The sequence below is a fragment of the Brachionichthys hirsutus genome, chromosome 13 (genome assembly GCF_040956055.1).
Source record: "Brachionichthys hirsutus isolate HB-005 chromosome 13, CSIRO-AGI_Bhir_v1, whole genome shotgun sequence".
In the NCBI taxonomy this organism is placed as follows: domain Eukaryota; kingdom Metazoa; phylum Chordata; class Actinopteri; order Lophiiformes; family Brachionichthyidae; genus Brachionichthys; species Brachionichthys hirsutus.
Window position 1 is genome coordinate 8,964,401 of NC_090909.1, and position 12,745 is coordinate 8,977,145.

Consider the following 12,745-nt stretch of genomic DNA (forward strand, 5'->3'; position numbering starts at 1 on the left):
GAAGGGGTTCAGGACGGGGGAAGTTAAATGAGAAATAAAAGGAGGACAGTCTACCCTGATGAAAAGTATCTGCTTTGTCTGCAGTGGGTATTTTGCAACTCTTTTTCTATCTAAATAAGCTGCTGACAGAGAATTTATCTACCGTCTCCATGCTGACAAAAGCACGGCGTACATCTTAGCTGGAAGCCTTTCTCTCTGCCGGTATCTCTCTATTTTTCCATCTCCCAGGCTCGTGTATCACGCAGCCACCCTTTTTAATCTCGCTGTACAAGGACCTGCTCACCTGAGCTGAAGTCGGGTTAGAGCCATGCTTCAGCAGCAAAATGGTAGAAGCACTGATTTGACGCTTGTTTTTCCAAAAAAGGAAATTAGTTAAATTTCGAAGCACATTAGGAAATCGGTGACCTTTTTAAGCTACCTCTAATAGAAGCTTATCAAATTAGTTTCCAATTCAGCTTGCACCAACCCCTGCAGGTAGATTGTGCTATTGGGGGGGGAAGGGGGGGGGTATAAATCTATCCCTTACCTTCAGAAAGGTCCGGCCATTGCGTACCATGGCTGCTGGGAGATGCAGTTTGATACTGCAACCTTTTGCGAACCAATAATGAAGCAATTTCACACAACAGCGTATGCCCTGCAGTGCCAGTCCTGCACATGGAGCAGGGAAATTACACTATTTGTTTAGAAGGAAATACAATCTTGTACACATATAATTTGCTGTAAGAGTTGGTAAAACAGTGATATGAAGTTGTAACAGGGTGTTCACGAAAAGCGGGGTTGCAGGAGGACTTTCTCTTCATGTCATGGCCAGGTTCTTCTCTGATTTGCACCACTATAATATAGTCATTGCAAGATCATTGACTCTGTCATCCCCTTAAGGTGACGACAGCCACGGCGTTCTGTCGGTCATAGCGGATTGAATATCTCCAGTCAATTCAGCATAATCCTGGTGAAAGGTGAAGCACGGCTGCCGCTGTGACTCCGCCGAGCCCATTTTGATCCATTTCTCCTTACATATATGCAGCTCGTTTACTCACACAGGTTAGCACAGTTGGCAGTCTCAATAAAACCAAGCAGCGTGTGCTGCCGCAGCTTTTGTTTTCTCTCAGTGTCTGTTGGCTCAGACCTTTCAGTCTGTTTTGCTTGAGATCACAGTATCGGCCCTCTGAATATATTTATACACCTGGTCGGCTTAAACTCACAAATACGCACATGCACAAAGAGGCATTTTGATATTCACTTTCTGGCGATAAATAATCAAACAATTTTCTCTAAAGGCACTGACTATCAGCACAGTACTAACAGGGCAGCAGCTGGGTAGTACAGGCTAGGCTGTACACACATATTATTGGTATGTGTGTACAAATTACAAACCTCGCATACCTGATCAGATTAATTTGCACATTTGTAAGTCTTTTTAGATTCTGTCTTTGTCCTGAAAATGCTTCTCTAAGATCATCCAAGACAACAACTTATTAAATGATATAATGAATTCAATGATGCAGCATCTGCTGCAGACTGGCTACTGTTAGATAAGGTGTGAGTCTGAAGGAGTCTCTCTCTCTCCCTCTCGCTCTCGCTCTCGCTCTCTCTCGCTCTCTCTCGCTCTCATATGTTTCCTTGTTCTTCATTTGCTGTTCCCTGTCCTCTTTGCTCAGGCATCCTAAAATGTTCTATCAATACCTCTACTGGCTCACTATTGTTAAGCTGTAGGTCTGCCTCCCACTCATGCCCTTCTCTACCTTCTGTAAGTACATTTGTCAGCTCTGATTGCGTTGCTTGCACAAGTTCAAATGGAAATCATGCGGCTCAGCTTAATCTAAAATCAAACAAGAGAAGAAGCAGAACATCCCGAGTCCTCGGACCCAAGAAAGTCTCCATATCAAGACACTGAGTGAATCAGCAGCGTCTGCAGCCCCTCTGCCTCGTTCAGTCGTCGGGTTTCACATAGCCTTGTTTTTACTGGAGTTTAGCAACTAATCCAGTAAGAGATGATTTTTTTCCCCACTAGTTAATGCAATTAGAGGAGAAGTGGTTTTTTTTATGTTGGTAACAGTTTGTTTTCTTCAGATGAGTCAATGAGAGGTGATCTTTACATTGCACATTTAATCCTCGAGTGTGGATTTATATGTGAGAATGTGGTTGTAGGGAGGACAACGACATGTCCTCCCTACACCCTGAAATCACCGGTATCCTTGTAAGAGTAATTGGGCCGGTAAATGAAAATTCTTGTTACAACTGTTTGATTTAATCCATCCTGGATTTGCACGATCAATAGAAGCACATCCTCATCGCAGACTTCTTTGATTGCCGTTTTGTGTTTTATACTATCTGGTCTCTACAGACGAACAAAAACGGTGTGATTTGCTTTTATTTATCTCTGCCCCTCTTGACGGGCCCCTTCCTCTGTCCTTCACTGGTTTCAGTGCTCTTCACTGAATCCGCTGTTTCTGATTTTCCCCTCTAATTTATTTCTCCTTCTACAGGATAAATGTCCTGCAAGAGGCTTGTTGTTTTCCCTTCCTCTCCATCACAATGCGTTTACTTCGTGAATTCTGCACGGGTTATTAGTCACAGTTGTAATGTCCACTGTGGAAGAGGCTCAGGTTTGGTCCGTTGTACCTGGGCTCCATCATAAGATCTTCAGTCTAGTCAGACCTTCTCCCATTAATCTCACTCCAGAGCCTTTTCTGGCTTAGTTCCGCGTCTCTTCGACAACACAGATGCTGCTAATGGGAGTCAATTAACTAATGTTGTGGGCACTAGAAAGCTTCTTTTAAATGTGTCTCTTCAAGTCACTAAATATGCAAAATAAAGTCTTTTTCTCGCATCCTCATTTAGCGGAGTGTAGATTTATTCTGTTTTTGTTTTTAGCCCAGATGCTGGGATATTTTAGAGCCTGCATTAGCACACTCCTTTTTAGAGTGTTATAGCACTATTGTTGTTTTTGTAACCTAAAGGCCCAAGATGCACATTGTGCGATGACCTAATCAGCAGTTTGCTATAGTTTATCCTCTTTTGTTCTCCCTGTCTCTTCTTTAATGCATAAAACAAATGCCAGATGATAATAAGCATAAAAAGAAAATACTAAGAGAAATGTTGTTCAAAATGCATTCGAAAACCTGCATTACAAGAGTAAAAAACAAGCTAACAAGATAGATCAAGAAAACATTCAAATACATGCATAAGCAAGGAAATAGGTAGTCATAGTAGTGGAGTGTGCCAAATACTAACTGTAGTACTGATGTACCGTAGAAACTAGAAGCTGCCCCATCCTCTTTGGTTTTGGTCGGGGAAACACTTCACCTGTCCCGGATGATCTGAGATTTCTGGATGCTTCATTCATGCCGTGAATCAGGCATGTGCTGAAACCCAAAGCAGTGGAGACAAATCAAGTCAAACACGCAATGCTACAACTTTTGCTGCGTGATACAAAAAAGTTAAATTCCTTGCTCAATCTGCAGCTTGTCCTGCCAACCTAATTGGCTGCAAAAAGTAGAGAAAAACATCCCTTTCAACATCTTTACAAATAGTAGGGTAAATGTGAAAATGAAGAAACATGTAAGTTACAAGTGGGGGGGGACTTTGGGTCTCTGATAAGCAATTAGCGTTCTCAAAGCTGCTGTCTGTCATCTTCAAGTTCATAATATGTGGACATTTGAGGAATCTTTTTTTTTTGCCCTACGTTGGCCAGACTGCAGGGATGAAGGCAAACATTTAATTACCACAGTTGTTGCAGATCGTAGGAAAGATTGAAACTGTATTACACAGACAATTTCTAAGTGAACTTCAGAACAGCAAACAGCCTCAGCGAACCACGCACAAACATTTAGCCTCAAACACTCCAAGAAATGCACACAAATGCACATCGGTAAAAAAAAAAAAAAATGTCGGCAGTATGTGAGTTTTCTAATTACACGGGCTTGCCCTCCCGCTACCAGAGAAACTCATTTGGGCACTGAAAGGAACATGTACGCTCAAAGCAAAAGAGGCTGGGAAAGATGAGGCCTAACGAGAGGAATCGGTGGAACGTGTCTGATGGTGACATTCCTTCCTGGAGCTGCAGGGCTCTTGATGAAAGTCAGACCTTCGCCGCGGGGCACGCGCACCACCACTCAACCCTCTCATCCTCATATAACCGCCCAAGCAGCACAAAAATAGCAGCCCTCGCACAGGAGGCAATTAAAACGGCTATCTGCTTGCACAACCCGGAAACACCCGGCTGTAAGCGGAAAAAGGAAATCAGGCCGGGCAAAGCGGGGGCGTTTATAAGGTGGCGGCAATATCTTAGGGTGGTTGTCCAGAATGAGCAGCCTGAGTAGTTTAGTGTAACATACAATGTTTCTTCCCTCAAAACATTAGAATTAATAAAGAAAACAGATGGAGCTTGTAAAGAAATCACAGTAACATTAGTGAGCCAAATGGGGAGACTATTAAGTAGAAGCTGGCAAAGACTCAGAGTGTTTCTGTAACACCAGCGATCCTGCAGCCAAGCTTTAATAGGATCCGTGAAGCAACTTTTGGGGTTTCAGCTGTTTATTATTTAGGAGTTTTCTGTTTTTGCTGCGGCCACAACGATGCATGATGCCATTTTTCTGTATTGGTTTAGGTATTGATGAACAATTTTACACAATTAATATTATCGATTCCAATGATCATTAAAGGGAAACAAATGCTCTTGAAAAAGAATAAATATTCAAACCTGCCTGAATAACACTGGACTAGAATTTACTAGATGAAGCCGTTTGTCCATCCGTCTCCCCAAGAACACACTCCAGGTCCTCCTGAGGGATTTTGAGATGTTCCTCCAGGTGAAATATGTTATCCCTCCAGCGAGTTGATTGTTTATTACGGTTGGAAAGTTTATTACTGCTAGAAAGCGTCCAATAGAAGGTCATTCTAAATAGATGCATGAACCTCCTCAACTGGCTCCTTCTTCTTCTTTGTCTTCCCTTCTGAAACTCCTCTTTACCAGTGATGAGTTCTAAAAAGATTTATAGTTTTGACAACTGGCTCAGTTCTGTTTTTGCCAAAAGAGTCTGACACAAGCTGATGTTAGGTGTGGTTTGCTTTGCTGCTGCATCAACACACACACACTCTCCACACACTCCAAGTGGCCTCAGACTTGCGGCGGGGTTGACTGTCGTTCCACTTGCGTCACACGGACTGAAGAGGATGAACGGATGAAGCAAGCACCACCATGTTATCTCATGGTTCTGAGGAGTCCAAACTGGACAGTCTGGAGATGATACTTAGTTGAGCTTTTAATTAGATCCAACCGTTGAAGTCATGTGGCCCATCAGGATTAATCTGAAGCTGATTGCACCTTTACAAAAAAAAGCACTTTAACCAGTACAGAAACGTCAAGTTAATCTAACAAGTCAAGATCCATGCGACATTGTTTCCAATCTAACACTTCCTCCTTCGTTCCTACGAGATTAGAGAGATTCTTCTACGCTGTGCAGAGAGAAATCGGTTCCAGTTTTAAGTTGAGTTTAACGGAACCTTGTGTATCAGTGGGAAACATTCTATAGATGAGGTAGAGTAGAACTCGATGTGAGTGTTTGTACTGAGTGTATCTGGCATGCATAATGACAGAATATTTTTAACATATGGCACGGATTTATGCATAGAACCTACATTGTGTAAAAAGCCTCTCTGCGATAGTCCTTTTCATTTTTTTTTTTGCCAAGCTGTGCTTTCTGACCAAAACATAAGGATACAGCATTCATGTCTTTTCTCATCCTTAATGCTTTGGTTTGTACGATAATGGTGGACCAGTGAATGCAATCATTAGAGTCCAGATAGGAATGGTCACCATTACAGGCTAAGAGTCAGGCCGCCATTGTCCTCCATCAGCCTAACAGCCCATCTTCACTGTTCTGGTATTGCTGCCCATTATTTCTGGTTTCTGTGATGACCTGTGGCTGCCGGGTCATTTACACAGCGCGGGGCTAATTGCACCAAATGGTGGTGATTTTTGAGGCGATGGCCGATATAGGCGGGACATGCTGACCCCCTCAGTGCACAACCAGCAGCTATAATTTCATTTAAAGTTGTAAAGACACTCCAGCAGTTGATGCATTAGCACATTTCCAGTTATCTTGTGGTGATATAATAGAGTGTATGTAGCATCAGAGTTTACTAAAGCTGCACCATCTGTCTTTTATAAGTCTGATTTGCCTTTTCTAATAAACCTTTCTCTTTCATGTAGCTGGCTGCACCTTTGATGAGGACTCAGACCCGGGGTTCTGTGAATACCGACAGGGCCAAGAAGACGACTTTGACTGGCAGCTGATAAGAACCTACAATTGGCCCCAACCCGCCCCGGATCTTCTCCGAGGTAGAGTTTACATGTACTCAAGTTTCTAATGTGCTGAAACCGTAATAAATGGTCTTGAAATGGCAGGATGAAGTCTGGCTCCATAGCGATTATGCTGCGGCACGTCATGCAGCAATTCACTGGAGTCAGCTAATAATTTGTCATTATTAATTTAACATAAATTAACATACATACGCAGGTGTTTTATTTATTTTTATTTTTATTATATTAAAGAAAATTAAAGCAGTAAAAAAGACATGCACGATATAGGAATATTTAAGATAAAAACAATTAAAATAGAATAAAGACACAGTTAGAGTGAGACAGGCCCGTGAGTGATACAAATCAATAGTTCCTACTACGTTTTGACCCTCAGGACACTAAACAAATCAATAGTTCCTACTACGTTTTGACCCTCAGGACACTAAACAAACCTGTGAGCACTCCGCCTGGTCCATTAGGAATCAGCAGCAGGTCATCTATTGTGGTCTTGAGCCATGAAGTGCTTTATGAACCAACAACAACAACAACAGCAAAACCAGGAACACGCATTTGGTCATGCTCATCGGTTCCTCTGTGATCCCTTTCCACTCTACTCCAATCATAATGTATTTACAGCTCAGTAAATGCCAGGAGAGCATATCACCTTTATAGTCTTTGATTGATTTTCTTTTGTTTACTGACTCACCATCACATTCCTGATCAGAGGGGAGTTGATTAAAGAGCAGAAAACTGTTTGATGAAATTCTGAGAGACCTCTAGATATGACTTTACAGAGAATAACGTAAAACGGGGATGCAGCCACTTTGCCTCTTTATTGATAAAGGTTGTCTTGGCAGTCTCTGAGGGGACACACCTCCTCCCATTCCTAATCCTAATCCATAGGAATACTTTTGCATTTCTGACGTTTGGCCATGGACACTGAGATGGAATCTTTGCTTGCCTGGTTGTTTTGTCAATAACCTTGCAAACCCTGCCACCTTCCAACTCTACTACTCTGGCATGTTTTGTGAAACATACAGCAAATCTGATGAACATTAAAAAATCAAGATGTTTTTCTTTTACACGGCAAATATTCAGTCAGATTAATTTATTAACATGATATTCATATCGTTATGTTGCTTAATAGTACATGGAATAATTCAATTTGTGTTGCTATGGTGATGTTATGGGCCACATGCTCAGTGCTATTGTATCTATACAGTGTAAAATAATCCCGTAAAATAAGAGGACGCTTCACAGAACGCTCAATTCTGAATGTGCACGTTGTAGATGATAGTATGTATGAGAACAATCTACCTTCAGTATATCTGCTCCTTCCAAGTCCTTCAATCAGTGGTCGGATTTGAACTTTTGTCCTTGACATTTGTGACCACACCTTCCCCAAACACACTACATTAATGGAATATCAAAAAACAGTTACAGCTTCTCTGATTTAATTATTGCTTATCAGCAAGAAGTGTTTCAGCCCAACAACAAGGAGTTTTTCAATCTCTATTTTCAAATAAATTCAAGCAGCTTTTTTTGTTTAATGCTTAAACTGTTCGAAAATCTTTTGTGGCCAATATGGCAGATTTGTTTGGGGGTGGCTTAAAACCCAAAAAGGAGCAAATACTGAATTAATTTCACTTCAACATGGCTGCTGGAGCCGCTGCTGAATCCCTTCACACCTCTCCTGCATTGGAGTGGAGGTGCGGCTACTGCCGATCAACGTTCCACGGTGATTGGACGAGTGCATGTGGCTGAGAATTTGTATTATTTCATCTCCTCTATTGAAGCCTATTATAAACTATCGCACGCATTCTACTGAATGCAACGGTGTCTCTTTTCGAAGCTCTTTTTCCTCCCACTCCTCCGCGGCTTCAGGCCTTTTGCTCGTCCGTCGAGTGTGGCAGCTGTTGGCTTTGAGAAGGACTTCACACTCTGCCCGCCTAGATTCACACACACATATATTACCTTTAGTCTTCTGAGTCATAATTTGAGGAATATGTGCTAATGCAACTGGAAACGTTACCAAGGGAACAGGTGTATTTTGGGTAAGTACAATTATGTCATTTGCCAAGTTCACTTGGCTTTAGTCAGGCAGTAAGGAGGTCTGACATTTACTGATGGTCTTATTTATGCATTGACTTTCATGCTGCACACATTAAGCAGTATCTATTTTTTGAAAACAAACATGAACAAAAGAAGCTCCAAATGTCTGCAGATATTCATCATCTGGTGAGTTTAATATTTACTCATGAGTTTAAACCCCTCCAAAACAAAACACTTGATATTCACCCTCTAAAGATCTTCATCTTATAAGTACCTGCAGTGCTTGAGCAAATGGTCTCGGTTCCATTCCAAGATTCCATGTCACATATATGTTCAGCGGTTGAGTACCATTATTTTACTGCTTTTAAGATTTTTTATTTTGCCATTTAGAGCTGCAGTTAATGATTATTTTCCTTACTAATTAATCTGACGATCAGTTTCAAAAATGATTATAGTTAACCTCTAACCTTTAAATGATCAAATGTCATGACGTGCTCTGAAACATACACATACGAGAAGCTGCAATCCGAGACTTCCCAGTTTTGAACATTATTATCCTGCTTATGAGCTTTAACGACAGCCTCCGGCACTTTTATTAAGTTTAGAAGATGACGCAACAAACATGTAAAAAAAAAAAAAGCTCTCAGGGTGTTTTAAATAAAGAATCGGATGAATGATGATTACACGTGCAGATAACTGAACTTGCTGTGTACTCTAATCACAGCAGGCTGGCCCTCTTCCTGTACCTTGAAGAAAGTGAAAACATGCTTTGTTCCAGCTTCGGTTGAATATTAATGATGTCTCACGTAGACTTGCTGCTGGTGTCTGTGCACGCACCGGGGTTCCTCAGTGCTTTAAGCCTAACAATCGGATTTCCTCGGACCCTACTTTTGCCTACTGATTGTTTTTCTGCGAGGTTTACCGTGCATCTACACAGATGGCCAAATTCCAGCCTGCGCTGATATTTTGCACGAGTTTATTTAAAGCAACCTGTTTTCAGGAAGCATACATCTAAGGAGAAAATATCCAAGTGAGGATGGCGCTGATTTGAAAGCCCTCTGGTTTGAGTAAATTGCAGCAGTTTGTGGAAGAAGCCGACACGTACCCATGCTTTCACAATCTATTCTCGGTTATCAAGTTCTTTCCAGACAGAGCTCCCCCCTCGAGGCAGGCTGGGGATGTTAAGAAGCTCCTGGGACTGTTGGAGTCTAGCAGGGGCCATTGCTGATTATACTTCCCGGTGTTCCTTAGGGATCACTAGTACCATAATGGCCGACGTTCATCTTTTCATCCATTAGAAAAGGTCCATTTCAGCTGGAATGAGCGCACGCTCGAATGACTTGGATGTTGCTGGATAAGAGATAAAGATTTCATGTGTAGCTCTGTGAGATCTCAGCATCAGAGGAGTGTGTGTGTGTGTGTGTGTGTGCATGCGGGGGGGGGGGGGTAAACTTGCTGGGTTGACATCTACATTTTAAGCTGTCACTATTTAACCATCAGGAATGGACTACAGAAGTAATATTATATTATATTAGAGTACATAGTATTATATGTATGCTTAATTTATGTAATGAAAATCATGGAAAACGAGAACCAGTAGCAGAGTCTGAACCTCTGTGTTAATAATAATAATTTACTTATTTGCGGAGAAGGGACAATGCACATTAACGGACTGCACCTCCAAATTAATGTCAGGAGGGAAACCCTGATGTACTGATAACAAGTGAAAATAAAGACAAACAAACGTAGGCATATTGCAGGCCTCACTTCTTTGTCAGGTCTTTGCTGCATAAAATATGGGCTGGCAATATTCTCTGTCCTGCGTGAATAGAAGTCCAGAACAGCAATCGATCCGATGTAACCTGCTTGTTATGCCTCCATGGGGTTCTCTTTATCTCGCATTGGTGCCGTATATAATGCAGTGAAGTGCAATCGATTTGCTGCCAACTTTGCAAGCGAACGCGTTTGCCTTGGTTAGAGTGGGAATATTACTCCAACTGTCTTCACAACGCAATGGAAGCGGATCTGTCCATTTGTCCTACTGGTTTTCCCTGCAGTTGAGGAAGAAGATGCAAGGTCAGAATGTTCGTAGGGCTGCAAACGCCCACTACCTTGAGTCCTTCCAATCCATGGCTTTATGTTTTTCCAGAGAGGCTAAAGAGACTGTGACTGAGACAACAGCTTACTTTATTGGGTAGTCGCTGCTCAATAGTCCTGATTAGTGCCCAGCAGCCGGCCAAATACCGATGACTTGAAGCATCGGAGCTAAAAAAGAAGCATGCAATGCCCTCCAGCTTTCCAGATTTTTTTTTCCCTAGAGAGTATTTCTTCTGAATACATCGTTGGTTTCGTGAGGCAGGATGTGAGATCTCAAGGTTTAGTGTCTGGAGCAACGTAGGACCTGAGAGTGATTGCTGTGTTCGGCAGAGTGTGTCTTCTGGCTTTTTCATGGTCCAATTGAACAGGACTTTAGTCTTCTGTGTGATAAACAGCAGATCCAGACTGGCGATTCTCTTGCTGAATTACATTGAATTCGCATCGACTGTCGATGCCACAAATGAATAGAGATCGTCACATGGAACCGAAACTAAATTTTCTTCTAAATTGGTTGTCCGTTAATTTAATCCATGTTAATCAATTGTGTTTTGTCAACAGGCAGCCTTTCTTCATTTGCTTAATCGCCTCATTTTGTTGAGCCTGCCCCTTTCAGCTTGATAAATTGTCGTCCGACCTCCGAACAGAGGACCCTCTGTAAAAAAAACATAGATGATTGCCATTGCAATGAACAAATCCTTGGAATGCATGAGAAATTATGTAGTGATATTTTTTTTTTTTACAGATGGCTGTCTAGTTGTGCTTTCAAAGACAGATGTATGGAAAAGGTTATACTCATGCATTTTTCATATGCAGCTACACGAAAATGTGAGTCGGGACACGTTTTAAAGTCTCAAGGAAAATAAACCTTTTCACATTTAAAAAAGAAAACGGCACAGAAGAAGCAGCCTTGACAGCCACAAGGAGAAATGATATGTGCTTTTGGATTTCTTCAAACGCGCCTGCCATTTCACATAGGGACTGAATGTAAATATCAAGTGACACTACAAGAAAAGCATCATTAATGGCAGCTTTGGTTCAGCGTGAATCAGAGTAAGTTCTAAATGCCGTTGCAGCACTGGTACAGCGTGCACAGAAAGGTGAAGTTCCACAAAGTTAAGCAGACTTCTGAGGTTCTCCTCCCTTCAAATATGCTTCTGGGGTTTTGAAGACGAGGCTCATTTGCCGAGCAGAACTTCAAACCATTTGTGCTTTCTTGCCTCCATCCTCGGCCTTCCCGCCATCGCCTCTCTGCTGTTTTTTTTTTTTTTTTTTACTTAAACAGTGCTGGCTCTGATGATCCAGGGCACAGAGTTGAAAAAGGAACCAGAGGAGGTATAATGGCTCTTTGCATTTAAATGGCACATTAACAGAGAGCGGTCTCTCTAGATTGCATAACACATCTGAATTCATCAGCAGAGAGGTGCAGTCAATGTATATACATTTAGGTCTATGTACTGCCAAGGGGCTTATTCGTGAATAATGTACCAACCGGCATGTAGATATCATTTTATTTCAGTGATACATGGACATCAACATGTGTAAGACAGCCTTTTAAAAAAATATAATCTGATCTGGAGGGAGAGATCATTCCAAAGTCTAAGGCCCATCAGCCCTGAGTGTCAAACTGGTTCTTGGTGCAGCTGGAACCCGCTGGGTCCATTGACCTCAGCTGGAGGTATGGAATGTGAGAAGGCGGCAAACTGGACAGTTAGTTTGGGGTTACAGTAGTCCATTCAAGCATTGCATGGTGGCACAGTGGTTAGCCCTGCAAGAAGGCCACAGGTTCAAATCCAGCTTGGGGCCTTTCTGTGAGGAGTTTGCATGTTCTCCCCCGTGTCTGCGTGGGTTCTCTCCAGGTTCTCCAGCATCCTCCCACCACCAAAAACATGAACTGTAGGTGGATTGGTTAGGTGTGAGTGTGTGTGTGTGTGAATGATTGTCTGTCTATGTGTGGCCCTGCGACAAACTGGCGGCGTGTCCGGGGTGTACCCTGCCTCTTGCCTGCAGACTGCTGGGATAGGCTCCAGTAGATCCCTGTTAGGATACAGGGTTAAAAAAATGGGTGGATGTCTATGCAATATGTCTTTGTGTTTAGAACAGGAAATCATGTTTTCATGAACTGGATGGTTGCGTCAGACTTTGGTCAGCAGTCACTGCCGTTGCAAACGGCAACAGAAGGGATTTTTCTTCTCGTGGAAAATGTGTCTTCTTGGTAAAATACCGAGTCTGGCCCCTTTCTTCTTCTTGAAATAGTGACACTTGTCATTGTTGGTTCCTCAGCAGTTCTAAATT

At 42.2% G+C, this 12,745-nt stretch overlaps 1 protein-coding gene across 1 annotated transcript in view; it reads left to right on the plus strand.

Annotated features, from left to right (window-relative positions):
* Positions 1-4,001: 4,001 nt before the first annotated feature.
* The window catches only part of LOC137903453 (receptor-type tyrosine-protein phosphatase U-like), a 91,810-nt gene continuing 83,066 nt past the window's right edge, over positions 4,002-12,745 (plus strand). Inside the window, exons 1-2 of the mRNA XM_068747603.1 lie at positions 4,002-4,224; positions 6,215-6,343. Of these exons, the coding sequence (XP_068603704.1) occupies positions 4,002-4,224; positions 6,215-6,343 (352 nt within the window). The remainder of the gene's footprint in view (positions 4,225-6,214; positions 6,344-12,745) is intronic.